Source organism: Chlorocebus sabaeus, chromosome 18, assembly GCF_047675955.1.
Source record: "Chlorocebus sabaeus isolate Y175 chromosome 18, mChlSab1.0.hap1, whole genome shotgun sequence".
Taxonomy (NCBI): domain Eukaryota; kingdom Metazoa; phylum Chordata; class Mammalia; order Primates; family Cercopithecidae; genus Chlorocebus; species Chlorocebus sabaeus.
In genome coordinates, this window is record NC_132921.1 from 17,033,874 (window position 1) to 17,048,907 (window position 15,034).

At 44.0% G+C, this 15,034-nt stretch overlaps 1 protein-coding gene across 1 annotated transcript in view; it reads left to right on the forward strand.

The window, feature by feature from the left end:
* Positions 1–12,545: 12,545 nt before the first annotated feature.
* KDSR (3-ketodihydrosphingosine reductase) overlaps positions 12,546–15,034 on the forward strand; it is a 38,124-nt gene continuing 35,635 nt past the window's right edge. The window contains exon 1 of the mRNA XM_008013865.3: positions 12,546–12,787. Coding sequence (XP_008012056.1) covers positions 12,680–12,787 — 108 coding nt within the window. The 5' untranslated portion in view covers positions 12,546–12,679. The remainder of the gene's footprint in view (positions 12,788–15,034) is intronic.

Consider the following 15,034-nt stretch of genomic DNA (forward strand, 5'->3'; position numbering starts at 1 on the left):
TTAAAAAATATTTCTTATGTCTTGTTTTTTCTTCAGGCAGTCCTGTTATACATATGTTGACTCAAATCCTTTGTTTTCCTATCTTTTTTCTGTCTTTTAAATTCTTTTTTTTCATTTCATTTTGTTTGCTTTACTCATTCTCTCCTTTCTATTCCTTACTGTGTTTTTCACTCTATTCTCCTACTGCGTTCACTTCCATTTCATTTCCTTTTTTTTTTTCTTTTTGAGACGGAGTCTTGCTCCATCGCCCAGGCTGGAGTGCGGTGGCGCCATCTCGGCTCACTGCAAGCTCCGCTTCCCGGGTTCACGCCATTCTCCTGCCTCAGCCTCCCGAGTAGCTGGGACTACAGGCACCCGCCACCGTGCCCAGGTAATGTTTTTGTATTTTTAGTAGAGACAGGGTTTCACCGTGTTAGCCAGGATGGTCTCGATCTCCTGACCGCGTGATCTGCCTGCCTCAGCCTCCCAAAGCACTGGGATTACAGGCGTGAGCCACCTCGCCCGGCCTCATTTTCATTTCCATGATGATTTTCACTTTTATTTCTTTCCTGATTTCCGCCAGTGTAACTTTTATCTCCTCTTGCTGTTTCCTCATTCTTCCCTGAGTCCTTGCATTTGTAGTCTTCCTTCATAAAATAACTGCTTCCCCAAATGTTTTAAATCCTGGTGAAATATGTAAGTATCCAAATAAAAGATTTTTTGTTTTGTTTTGTCTTTTTCCCTGAGTGTAGATCTATTGAGGAGTATTTCTGCTCTTCACTGCTCTTTCCTCCTTTTTTTTCCTCATAATATCTTTGTATCAGGATTGTGCCAGTTCCTTTCAAAATAAATTACTTAGCTTTCAGGTCGAGTACTGTGGATCACACCTGTAATCCCAGCATTTGGAAGGCCGAGGCAGGCAGATCACCTGAGGTCAGGAGTTCAAGACCAGCCTGGCCAACATGGTGAAAACCCCATGTCTACTAAAAACACAAAAATTAGCCAGGCATGGTGGCAGGTGCCTGTGATCCCAGCTACTCAGGAGGCTGAAGCAGGGGAATCACTTGAACCCAGGAGGCAGAGGTTGCAGTGAGCCAAGATGGTGCCATTGCACTCCAGACTGGGTGACAAGAGCAAAACTCTGTCTCAAAAAAAAGAAAAGAAAAGAAAGAAACTATGTATCTTTCAGGCTGGGCAGGGTGACCCACGCCTGTAATCCTAGCACTTTGGGAAACTGAGGCAGGCAGCTCCCCTGAGGTCAGGAGTTCAAGACCAGCCTGGCCAACATGGTGAAACCTGTTTCTACTAAAAATACAAAAATTAGCCAGGCATAGGGGCGCATGCTTGTAATCCCAGCTACTCTGGAGGCTGAGGCAGGAGAGTCACTTGAACCTGGGAGGCAGAGGTTACAGTGAGCTGAGATCGTGCCACACCCCAGCCTGGGTGACAGATGGAGACTCCATCTCAAAAAAAATTGTTTTTAATGTTTTATATTTTGTCCATCTTTAAGAATGTAAGAAGAGTAAGAATGTCAATATTACTATTCTAAGGTAATCCAAAATATCTTTTTTAATGGTTTCAACAAGATAAAAAATTTTTTTTTTAATTATCAGATAAGATTAGAAATTAACTTAATGGTTCTCATTGTTTATTTCCTGCTTTGAACTTTTTCATGTCAACCAAAAGAGTCAAACTCTAAAACATTTGAAGAGATTTATACTGAGCCAAATATGAGTGAACAATGGCCCATGACACAGGCCCGGAAGATCCTGAGAACATGTGCCCATGGTGGTTGGGCTGCAGCTTGGTTTATACATCTTAGGGAGACATAAGCCATCAATCAATACATGTAAGACGTACACTGATTTGGTCCAGAAAGGTGGAACAACTGCGAGTTGGGAGGTCACAGGCAAATTCCAAGATTTTCTGATTGGCAACTGGTTGAAAGAGTTATTATATAAAGACCTGGAATTAACAGAAGGAAGGAAGGGGAAGGGGAAGGGGAGGGAAGGGAGTTACTCAGATTTCTGCTTTGTCATAACTCATGCATTTACTTAACCCCAAGTTTGTTGAGGACCAAATCATCAGTCAATTTAACAATAAATTATTGGACACCTACTTAGGTGTCCAGAATTCAGCAAGGCACTATGGAAGAATCTTCTGATTCAAAGAGTTATAAGTCATGTGACTACTTTCAAATACAATGTGATAAATGTTATAATTAAAATGTGGAAAATGTGGATTAGAGAAAAAATACTCTTCTTAGATTGCTTGGGAAAACCTCACTGAGCCACTGACACATTTGAAATCAATCTTGATAAATAAAGCTCACAAGACAGAAGGTAGAGTGAAGAACTTTTAGAAAAAAAGACATTGCTGATGAACTGCATCAGGTTGACCAATACAGGAAAATTTGGGTATAATGCCATACTTAGAGACCAAAAAAATCCTTTCTGTAAGACACAGTATCACCAGGATGATAAAAATATCAAGAAGAACCTGCATTGTCAGCTGGGTTCTGAGGGATTGGGAGCCAGTCAGTCACCCAACATAGTACTTCTGAGTTTGTGTTTTGCAGGTTTTTCATGGATAGTGAGTAGGTTGTGGCCAGAATTTAGGTTATATGCATTCTGTGTTTTTGGTATGTGTGAATCTGAGTAGGCAAGAGGAACTTGTATCAGTTTTGTAATACCGTTGTAACAAATTACCAAAAGTTAGTGGCTTAAGCCAATGCAGATGCATTAGCTTACAGTTCCGTCAGTCAGAAGTCCAGTACAGGTCTCATTGGGCTAAAATCAGGATGCCAGCCAGACATAGTGTTGCATGCCTGTATTCCCAGCTACTCAGGAAACTGAGGTGGGAGGATTGCTTGAGTACAGGAGTTCGAGGCTGCAACGAGCTGTAATCACACCACTGCACTCCAGCCTGGGTTATGATTGCACCACTGTACTCCAGCCTGGGAAGAATTAGTTTCCTTGGTCATTCAGGTTGTGGGCAGTATTCAATTACTTGTGGGTGTAGGACTGAGGTCCCACGTTCTTGCTGGCTGTCAGCTGAGGGCTGTTCCCACTTTCTAGAGGCCACCTACATTCCTTGGCTTATGACCCCCGTCCTCCACTTTCAAAGCCAAAAATGGCGGGTTGAGTCCCAGTCGTGCTTAAGATCTCTCCTGCCTCTTCTTGCATTGTTGCATCTCACCCACCCAGTCTCCTGCTGTCGTCTTTCACTTTAATTTTCTTTGTTTTTATTAAACTTTTTATTTTGACATAATTGTAGATGCACATGTAGTTATAAGGAACAAAACAGAGATCCCCTGTACCCACTTTCCCCCAGTGGTAACATCTTGTGAAATTATACCACTGTATCACAACCAGGGTATTGACAAGATACAGAACATTCCCATTATCACATACTCCCCTTTTATACACTTACTCCCCTCCCGTTCCACTTCCTCCTTAACCCCTAGAAATGATGTTAGTTTTTGATTTTTTGTTTTGCTTTGTTTTGTTTTGTTTGAGATGGAGTTTCACTCTTGTCGCCCAGGCTGGAGTGTAATGGCACGATCTTGGCTCATTACAACCTCTACCTCCTCAGTTCAAGTCAGTCTCCTGCCTCAGCCTCCCAAGTAGCTGGGATTACAGGCATGCACCACCACACCCAGCTAATTTTGTACTTTTAGTAGAGACAGAGTTTCACCATGTTGGTCAGGCTGGTCTTGAACTCCTGACCTCAGGTGATCCATCTACCTTGGCCTCCCAAAGTGCTGGAATTACAGGCGTGAGCCACCACGCCTGGCAAATGATGTTAGTTGTTAAATTTTTTTTTTAGGGGGGACAATCTCGCTTTGTCACCCAGGCTGGAGTGCAGTGGTGCAATCTCAGCTCACCGTAACTTCTACCTCCCGTTCCCCCGCCCACCCCCAAGCAATTCTTCTACCTCTAGCCTTCCAAGTGGCTAGGACTACAGACGCAGGACACCATGCCCAGCTATGTTTTTGTACCTTTGGTACAGACAGGGTTTCACCATGTCACCCAGGTTGATCTTGAACTCCTGAGTTCAAGTGATCTGTCGGCCTCAGCTTCCCAAAGTGTTGGGATTACAGGTGTGAGCCACCATGCCCAGCCTGTTCTTTATTTATGATATTGCCATTTCAAGAATGTTATATAAATGGAATCACATAGTATGTAACTATATGGGATTGACTTTTTTGTTAACTTTTTGGGATTGACTTTTTTCCCTTAGCATAATTCATCCAGGTTGCTGGGTGTATCAATAACCCTTTTTTTTTTTTTTTTTTTTTGAGACAGGGTCTTGCTCTGTTGCCCAGGCTGGGGTGTAGTGGCACAATCTTGGCTCACGGAAGCCTCTGCCTCCCAGGTTCAAGCTATTCTTGTGCCTCAGCCTCCTGAGTAGCTGGGACTACAGGCACACGCCACCACGTCCAGCTAATTTTTGTATTTTTGTAGAGACGGTGTTTTGCCATGTTGCCTAGGCTGGTCTCAAACTCCTGGACTCCAGTGATCCGCCTGACTGAGCCTCCCAAAGTGCTGGGATTACAGGCATGAGCCACTGCACTCCGCCATCCGTTCTTTTTTATTGTCAAGTAGCATGGTACTGTTGAGTATTGTTGAGTTCCACGGTACATATGTACCACAGTTTGTTTAACCATTCACTTGTTGAAGGACATCTGAATTGCTTCCAGTTTTTCACTATTTTGGATGAAGTTGCTATAAACATTTATATACATGTTTTTGTGTGAACATAAGTCTTCATTTCTCTGGGATAAATGCCCAGGAATGTGATTGCTGGGTCACATAGTAGTTGCAGGCTCAGTTTTTGCTTTTCTTTTTTTCAACAAACTGCCAGACTGTTTTTCAGAAAGGCTGTGCCATTTTTTACATTCCCATCAGTAGTGTATGAGTAATCTAGTTTCTCCACATCCTCACCAACATTTGGTGTTGTCACTATTTTTTGTTTTAGCCATTTTTATCAACATATACTGATACTTCATTGTGGTTTTATTTTATTTTATATATATTTTTTGAGACAAAGTCTCACTCTGTCACCCAGGATGAAGTGCAGTGGCGCGATCTCAGCTCACTGCAACCTCCGCCTCCCGGGTTCAAGTGATTCTCCTGCCTCACCCTTCTGAGTGGCTGGGATTACAAGGACGTGCCACCATGCCCAGCTAATTTTTGTATTTTTAGTAGAGACAGGTTTTCACCATGTTGGCCAGGCTGCTCTCAAACTCTTGATTTCAGGTGATCCACCTTCCTTGGTCTTGCAAAGTGCTGGGATTACAGGCGTAAGTCACTACGCCCCGCCTTTATGGTTTTAATTTGTATTTCTCTAATGGCAAATGATGTTGGACATATTTCTTCATGTGCTTATTTCCTATCTGTATATCTTCCTCACTGAAATATCTCATGTAAATTTCCCATGCTGCAATTGGTTTTATTATTATTTTTGAGATGAAGTTTTGCTCTTGTTGCTCAGGCTGGAGTGCAATGGCGTGATCTCAGCTCGCTGCAACCTTTGCCTCCCAGGTTCTCTTGCCTCAGCCTCCTGAGGAGCTGGGATTATAGGCGCCCACCACCATGCCCGGCTAGTTTTTTGTGTATTTCTAATAGAGATGGGGTTTCACCATGTTGGCCAGGCTAGTCTTGAACTCCTGACTTCAAGTGATAGTGATACACTGCCTCAGCCTCCCAAAGTGCTGGCATTACAGGCATGAGTCTTTGCACCTGATGGTTTCAATTTTTTAATTGTTGAGTTTTGAGAATTATTTGCATATCCTGGATACTAGTCCTTTGTCAGATACGTGGTTTGCTAATATTTTCTCCCAATCGGCAGCTTACCTTTTTTTCCTTTTATCAGGGTATTTTGCAGAGTCAAAATGTTAAATTTTGATGAAGCCCAATTTATCAATGTTTTCTTTTAGGAACTGTGCTTTTGGTGCCAGATCTAGGAAGTCTTTATCTAATTCTAGCTCTCAAAGTGTGCTTTTTCCTAACATTTTGTAGTTTTAGATTTCAGTCCATGAGCCTCTCTGTATTATTTGGGGTACTCCTGAGAAATAGAATGAATGGGATGTACACATAAACAAATAGATTTATTATGAGAAATTGGCTTATGCAATTATAGAGGCTGGAAAACCCCAAGATTTGCAGGGTGAGTTGGCAAGCTAGAGAGCCAGGAGAGCTAATGTTTCAGTTAAAGCCAAAGGCAGAGGAAAAAGCCAATGTCCTAGTTTAAAGATCATCGGGCAGGAAGAATTCTCTCTTACTAAGAGGAAGGATCTGCCTTTTTGTTCTATTCAGGCCTTCAACTGACTGTATGAGGTCCACCCACAGTAGGAGGTACAATCTGCTTTACTCAGTCTTCTAGGTTAAATGATAAATCTCATCCAAAATACCCTCACAGAAACACCCAGAATGATGTTTGACTGAATATCAGGGCACCACATGGCTCAATGAAGTTGACACACAAAATTAACCATCACACCTTCTTAAGTTTTGCAAATGGTATAAACTTTTGGTTGAGGTATTTTTTTTTTTTCTATTTGTTTGTTTTTCTTTGTCTATGGACGTCCAGTTGTGGCAGTCCCATTTCTTTTCTTTCCTTTTTTTTTTTTTTTTGAGACAGAGTTTCGTTCTTTTTGCCCAGGCTGGAGTGCAACAGTGTGATGTCGGCTCACTGCAACTTCCGCCTCTGGGTTCAAGTGTTTCTCATGCCTTGGCCTCCCGAGTAGCTGGGATTACAGGCTCGCATAACCACACCCAGCTAATTTTTGTATTTTTAGTAGAGATGGGGTTTCGCCATGTTGGCCAGGCTGGTCTCGAACTCTTGACCTCAAGTTATCCACTCTCCTTGACCTCCCAAAGTGCTGGGATTCACGCGTGAGCCATCGCGCCTAGCCTGGCAGTCCCATTTCTTGAAAAGGGTATCTTTCCTCCATTAAATTGCTTTTGCACTTTTGTCAAAAATCAGGTGTAGTTTCATGGGTTTATTTCTGGGGCCTATTGATCTATGTGTCTGCCCTTCTGCCAATACCACACAGTTTTCATTAGTGTAGCTATATAATCACTCATGAAATCAGGTAGATTGATTCCTTCCACTTTATTCTTCTTTTTTTTTTCTTTTTTTTTTTTGAGACGGAGTCTGGCTCTGTCACCCAGGCTGGAGTGCAGTGGCCGGATCTCAGCTCACTGCAAGCTCCTCCTCTCGGGTTCATGCCATTCTCCTGCCTCAGCCTCCCGAGTAGCTGGGACTACAGGCACCCGCCACCTCGCCCGGCTAGTTTTTTGTATTTTTTAGTAGAGACGGGGTTTCACTGTGTTAGCCAGGATGGTCTCGATCTCCCGACCTCATGATCCGCCCGTCTTGGCCTCCCAAAGTGCTGGGATTACAGGCTTGAGCCACCGCGCCTGGCCTATTCTTCTTTTAAAAAATATTTTCACTATTTTAATTTCTTTGCCTTTACATATAAATTTTAGAGCATTCCTGTCTATGTTTACAAAAATATTGCTATAGTTTGAATAGGCAGTGCACTAAAATAGTACATCAGTTTGGAAAAAAATTGACATCTTTACAGAGTCTTCTAATTCATGAACATAGTATGTCGGTTTATTTCGATCTTTGATTTCTTTCATCAGCATTGTGCAATTTTCAAGATGCAAGTCCTGTACATGTTTTGTTACATTACATCTATTTCATTTATTTCAGAAATTATAAATGAAATCATATTTTTAATTGCAGTGTCCACAAGTTCATGGCTAGTATATAACAATGCATTTTATTTTTGTATTATGCAAATTTGCTGGAGTTGCTTAATTCTACTAGGTTTTTTTCTTTTTTCAAGATTCTTAGGGATTTTCTGCATCATCAGTCATGCCATCTGCAAGTAGGAGTCGTTTTACTTATTCCTTTCTTATCTGTATTATGTTTACTTCCTTTTCTTGCCTTATTGATCTGGCTAGAACTTCCAGGACTGTTGAATGAGAGTGATGAGAACAAGTTTCTTAGCTTTGTCCTTGATCTTATGGAGGAAGCATCAATATTTCACCATTAGCTGTAGGTTTTTCTACAGATGTTCTTCATAAAGCTGAGGAGGTTCCTCTATATTCTTATATTTCTGAGAATTTTAATTATGACTGGGTGTGAAATTTTGTCAAATGCCTTTTCTACATTGATTGATATATGATCATGTGATTTTCCTTCTTTCACCTGTTAATATGATAGATTATACTGATTGAATTTTAAATATTGAAACAGTCTTGCCTCCTTGAAATAAACCCCAGGTAGTCATGGGGTTTACTTATCTTACTTGAAGTAAGATTTACCAATGGAATTTAGAAATCACGGGGTCTCACTCATTGGAGGCCAAAATAAATGCAAAGAAACAATGACATCAGAAAGCTGAATATGGAATCTCTTGATTGTTATTATCTGTAATAGCTAAATTATAGGGATAGTGTTGGGGCAGAACCTGATGCTGGGCCAAGCTGGAATTCTAGCCATTGAGCCACAGCTGCTAGTTCAGGACCACCTCCAACGGGAAAAGTTATGCTAAAACAACAGAGAGCAGACTTATTCCAAGAGACAAAGGAAACAGAAAAGGGAGAGAGAATGGATAGAAAATTTAAAACAGTTATTAAGAAATATCATAAATAAACTGGGCATTGGTGGTGTTGAAACAAAAGTCTTAAAATGCAGCACTCTCAGAAGTTCGATGGACAAAAGGAAACCCTTACTTACTAGTCCCCCAACATTGAAGGGCGCTCAACAAATCCACTTTGTTCAACCTAGTTTGGATAAATTTTAAAAGCTGCAAAGCAAAGATGACTATGAGAAACCTGACTTCCAATCACTTGGGGTGGAAGATACACAATGTAGTCAAGATAAGAACTGAAGAAAGGCCGGGTGGGTAGCTCATGCCTGTAATCCCAGCACTTTGGGAGGCTGAGGTGGGTGGATCACCTGAAGTCAGAAGTTTGAGACCAGCCTGGCCAACATGGTGAAACCCCGTCTCTACTGAAATACAAAAATTAGCCGGGCATGGTGGTGCATGCTTATAATCCCAGCTTCTCAGGAGGCTGAGGCAAGAGAATTGCCTGAACCAGGAGGTGGAGGTTGAAGTGAGCCAAGATCATGCCACTGCACTCCAGCCTGGGCAACAGAGTGAGACTCCGTCACACACACACACACACAAACACACAAAACAAAACAAACAAAAACTGAAGAAAGAACCAAGGCCCATTGGCCTAATCTCTGGCTGGGGTCCAAGACCAAATGTACATGAATGGGTAAATAGTCAGGGGTGGAAAAGAAACATTTCTAAAATTCTTTGACATGGAGCCCCATGCACTGTTTTTCTGTTAGTGAGATTCTAACCAAGGCGACAGTTAGATTGGAAAGATGAAAATACATTTGATGGGATTAACGCGAAAGTTTGGATAAAAACTGGAATGTCTGAACAGACTCTATTTGGAGTGGTTGCATCCCCTTAACATGAATGTACTATGGGAATGGATATTGCCTGAGGAAAATTTCCTTTATCTAGTAATGTAAAACACAAGACAGCTGGATCTGCCCTTCAGACAATATTGATTGGACATGCTAAATGGGAACCAGTAAGATTGCTGAGCCCATGCAAGTTGTTAATATTAAAAACTATAGGCTACTTGGTGGACAAAAACATGTTAAAAAGACAGTCTGGTACCTGAAAGGGTGAAGGCCACTTCCGTTTTTGGAAACTGATAGCAAATGGGAACCTTCAAGCCTGAGTGGCATTTCTCTGGGAGACATTTTGGTCATACAATACGATGATGAACTGGAGCACTTGTTGATGGCAGAGTAGAACTCTTGTATCTATCTGCCACTAGCTTTTGACTCTAATTTTTCAAATTATGTTTACTACCATATCATAAACAGTGTAACTCTGGGACTGTAAGTGAGGTTATAATATTCACACTGATGGCCAAATTTATTGAGAAATTGAGTTAAAAGCTTCCTGCTCTACACTGGCTCCTTCAAATGTCAGACATGTTCATTTTACTGTAAGAGAGCTTTGGCCAAAGCAGGTGGCAGCCATGTTGTAAAGGATTCAGTCTTGCCCAAAGAGAAGAGTTGACTTTTGCCCTTGGCCTCTGGGAGGTTATCTATGTCATACCTGATAGGAGTGTCTTTGTTTAGATGGGGAGTGGGCAAACTGGATTTTAGGGTGGAGACTGGGCATTCCAGAGAGACCAAGCATGTGAATTAGGTGGGGGCTTTTGTCATGCACTATCAGTCTAGTTGGAGTCTCAGTTCAACCAAGTGGACGACTGATCAAGCCTATGTGCTGGAGTTCCAATAAAAACTCTGGATACAGAAGCTCAGGCAAGCATCCCTGGTTGGCAATACTCCAAGCATACTGTCACATACCAATGCTGGGAAGGTAACACAGCCTGACTCCATGGGAGATGACAACAGAAGCTTTGCATTTGGAGCCCTCCAGACTTTGCCTTAGGCATTTCTTTCCTTAGCTGATTTTGATCTGTATTCTTTCCCCATAACAAACCATAACTATGAGCATAATGGCTTTCGGTGAGTTCTGCGAGTTCTTCCAGTGAATTATCAAACCTGAGGGTGGTTCCGTAACCTCTAAACTTGCATTGACATCAGAAGTCTTGGACACTATGCCCTCAAATTTTGCAGTTTGGCTAACTCTGCTTAAGTCAAGAAAAAAAGAAAAACAAAAACTTTTTTTTCTCCTTAGCTCCCTAGTATTTCTAGAAACAACAAAAATGAAAAGCAAGTAAGCAAACAAAAATATGTGCCTCTATGCAAATTAAAATCACAAAGAGACTTCGCACCAACTAAAAAAGCTATAATCAGAAAGACAGATGATAACAAGTGTTAGTGAAGATGTAGAGAAATTGGAACCCACATACACTGCTGGTGGGAACACAAAATGTTGTAGTCACTTTGGAAAACATTCTGGCAGTTCCTCAAATAGTTAAACATAGAGTTGCCATAAGATGTAGCAATTCCCCTCCTAGGCATATACCCAAGAGAAATGGAACATATGCCCACACAAAAACCTATAAATGAATATTTACAGTTAGCATAATTCTAATAGTCAAAAAGTGGAAACAACCTAAATATTCCTCAATTGATGAGTGGAAAGTTAAAATGTGGTATAGTCATATAATGGGATATTATTTGCCAATAAAAAGAAATGAAGTATTAACATGTAGTTCATAGCATGGATGAACCTTGAAAACATTATAGTTAGTGAAAGATAAGATGAAAACAGCTACACATTATGAGATTCCATTTATGTGAAATATCCCGAATAGACAAATTTATAGAGACAGAAAGGATGAGGGATTGCTTAGGCTTGGGCGAGGCTTGGGAGGAAATGGGTCGTAACTGCTAATGAGTATAGGATTTTGGGGGGTTGTGACAAAAATGTTCTAAAATTTATGGTAGTGATGGGTCCACAACTGTGACTATATTAAAAACAATTTATTATGAGCTTTATTTTTATTTTTTATTTTTTGTTTTTTGAGACGGAGTCTTGCTCTGTCGCCCAGGCTGGAGTGCAGTGGAGTGATCTCACTGCAATCTCTGCCTCCCGGGTTCAAGCGATTCTCCTGCCTCAGCCTCCCAGGTAGTTGGGATTACAAGCGTATGCCACCATGCCCAGCTAATTTTTGTATTTTTAGTAGAGACGGGGTTTCACCATGTTGGCCAGGCTGGTCTCGAACTCCTGATCTTAAGTGATCCGCCCACCTTGGCCTCCCAAAGGGCGGTGATTACAAGCGTGAGCTACCTCGCCCGGCCTATCATGCACTTTAAATCGGGAATTGTAAGCTATAGTATGTGAATGAGACTTTAATAAAGCTGAGTTGTTTGCGTTTGTTGTTTATTTGTTTTGAACCTGCTTGGTAAAGATGAACTCTGAACTCAATGAAATTGAATTACTTTGGTGATTTCTCAGAACTCCCTGTTAAGGCTTTCAGGTCCTCTGAAAAGCGAAAGTGGGCTGTGACCATCTTCCAAGAACGCCAAGAAAATACGGAATGGAGCCCGGAATTTCAGAGCGTAGTCTCCGGGCTCCCAGACTGATCCGGCTCCGGGAGCCTCCAGCCGCCCTTTCCGATGCCCCAGGGCCTCCGAGCATCCCGGCGGGTGGTCCCAAGCCGAGGGCTGAACTCCGGGGAGGAGCGCTCGTCACGCCCACACTGGAGGCCGTGGCAGGCCTGGAAACCCGCCCTGCGGGGTCCTAAGAAGCCACTCGAGCCCCCGAAGAGCCAGTCTTCGCAGCCCTTCCCGGAGCGCTCGCATCTGGCGCTGCCCAGAGCCCGCTCGCAGCGCTCAGGGACGGGAGGCCCGGTTTCCACGGGAGAGGCTGCGGACTCTGGGCCCCGTCCCGAGGGGGTGGTGGTGGGAGACACCCGGCGACTCCTCAGAGGCGATTCCGGAGGTGGCGGCGGGGTCGGCCTACGCGCCCCCTGGAAGCACCGCCCCGCCTGGGTGGTGCCCGCGCCGGCTCCTCCTCTTCCCCTCCGCAGCGGCCCGCCCTGGCCCGCAAACCCAAACACTCCAGGCGCCCGCCCACCGCGCGTGATTCTCGCTTCGCCGCCGCCCAGCCTTGCGCGCCCCGCCTGGCGCCCCCCGCCCGGCCGCGCCGGGCCCCTGGCCCCGCGGAGCGATGCTGCTGCTGGCTGCCGCCTTTCTCGTGGCCTTCGTGCTGCTGCTCTACATGGTGTCTCCGCTCATCAGCCCCAAGCCCCTCGCCCTGCCCGGGGCGCATGTGGTGGTGAGTGGCCTCCTGTTGCTGCGCCCCGACCTCCCGGCCCGCGCGGCCTTTCTGCCGCCCAGGCCGCGCCGCCTGCGTCCCTTTTTCCAGGCCGCGGTCCCCAGGAAGGCATGGCCAAATGGGGAAGGTCACCTGCCGCCGTCCACCCCGGCGCTTTCGCTCCGGCCCGGGCACCCGGCCTCGCGGACCCGCCCTCCACTGCCTCGGGCTCCTCCTAGGGCGGGAGAGCGTGCGACGGGGGACCGCGCCAGCCGCAGGGTTCCCGGGGCCCAGGGGTTCGGTGGCTCCTCGTGAATCCACGCAACATCCCTGGGATGTGGATGTTTTGTCCTCAGTTTTTCCGATGAGTCAACTGAGGCACAGAGAGGCAGAGAAACTTTGCCAAAACACAGGGGTCGGTGGACCGCGCACGGTCCCGGGCGGGGGCAAACAGCTGGGAGGTGGGGTCCCAGCCACCGGGACCCGCCGAGGCAGCTCGGAACTGGAAGATGGCCTGTGCGAGTGACTAGAAGAGCCGCTGCCAGAGAATTCCAGGAAGTGACTCACCTGGGGAAACTGCTCAGAACCCAGCGGGCTGGCGGTGGTGGCTTAGCGGTATTGGGACGCCTGTCCCGTCTACACTGCTTGTCTCTGAGCTCAGCGTGGCATCTGCTGATTGCTGCTCCAATGCAATCCTTTGCTGTTTCCTAGTGGGAAGGATGAGCTAAAAGACAGGGCTAGTGTGCGAGGAATGAAGGAGAGGTGGATGGGTGTCTTTTGTTTCTTGGCGGAAGCTCGCATATTCAGCGATCCCTGTTCTGCAAATGTGGCACCTTTCTTAAACAGAGAGAATGCCTCCTTACCTGCGCCAAGCACTTCCCCGTTTGCAGTGGCTTTTTCACCAGCTTTCTTGTTTAGATCTCCCAATCCCGAGGCATAGTGAATCGGGGAGTTAGGAATAAGGAGGGTTGATTACAAAGCTGGCCGCACACCTCTTCCTGTCCTATCTCTGCACCGGAGATCCGAGCCTCCCTGCTGAGCTGGTGTAAGATAAGATGGTCATTTCTCTTAGTGTACTTTAAATCTGTAGAAGGGTTTGTGAATGCGAAAATGTATCTCTTTAATTTATCCTTTGTAAAGCTATTAGCTTTTTCCAACACCTCCTGTTCCTAATGGGGAAAGAGTGTGGATTCATTACAAAAAACAAATAAGGAGAAAGGCAAAACTTGACACGCTAAATTCTGAAAGTTTTACATCCGCAAGAGAACTGCTGCCTCAAAAGCATGGCTTTAAACGTTGGATCCTTTCAGAGCTTGTGTTTATAGAGCATAACTTTGCAAAAAGTAAAGTTAAACGCAAAATGAAAATTGGAATTCCTTCTTTGTAAGACAGTTTCACTGAGCCTTGGCTCCAGTCCTTCCAACCCCATCCCGCGGCAGGTTGTAGGTGAAATAATAAATGCTGTGTCTGTTCAGGTGGACCAAGAAGAATTTCTTATTTTTACCATCCTGTTTTAATACGCAGGATTATTATTTCAGACTCTAAATAATGTGAGAATGACATGAATGATTCTCATGGTGTCACCATCTGTCTTTTTTAATGTCATAAGAAGAGTGAAAAGTGTAATTATTGTTCTTGAGATTTGTTAGGAGTTGACTGGGCGGTATTGTTGTGAGAGGGGGCTGATGGTTAGACTACATAATTAAGAACAAACTTATAACAATTGTTTCATTTTTAGAACAATTTTATATACTAGTGTTATCTATCTAGTTACAGTAGTAAAATTGCAGAAAAAAAGCAGAAAATCACCTGCCTCAGTCTCCCAAAGTGCTGGGATTACAGGCGTGAGCCACTGCACCCGGCCAACAACAGCTATATTTTTACAGTAATCTACTGCTGATAACCGGCTGATTATCCGCCAAATAAATCTCTTCAGTGGTGGCAGGTTGAAGCTAAAAAGAAGTAAGGGATGCCAATGAGTCCCATAGAGATAGGTGCATTTGCGTGGGAGACACTTCCCAATGATGTTAAAATCCTAACATGGAGTCAGAGATTTTCCTCCCAGCATGATTTATGTATAACAGTGAATATTAGGAATAATCTAAATGTCTGATTATAGGGAAATGTTTAAGTTTTGATGCAATATTGTGAAGCCTTTTCGTTTTTTGACATAAGATATTATAATTTTTAAAAAACAGTATACAATACTATGCAATATTATGTAATTTGCATGGGACAGTGACTAGAACGATATGACTGGGTGCGATG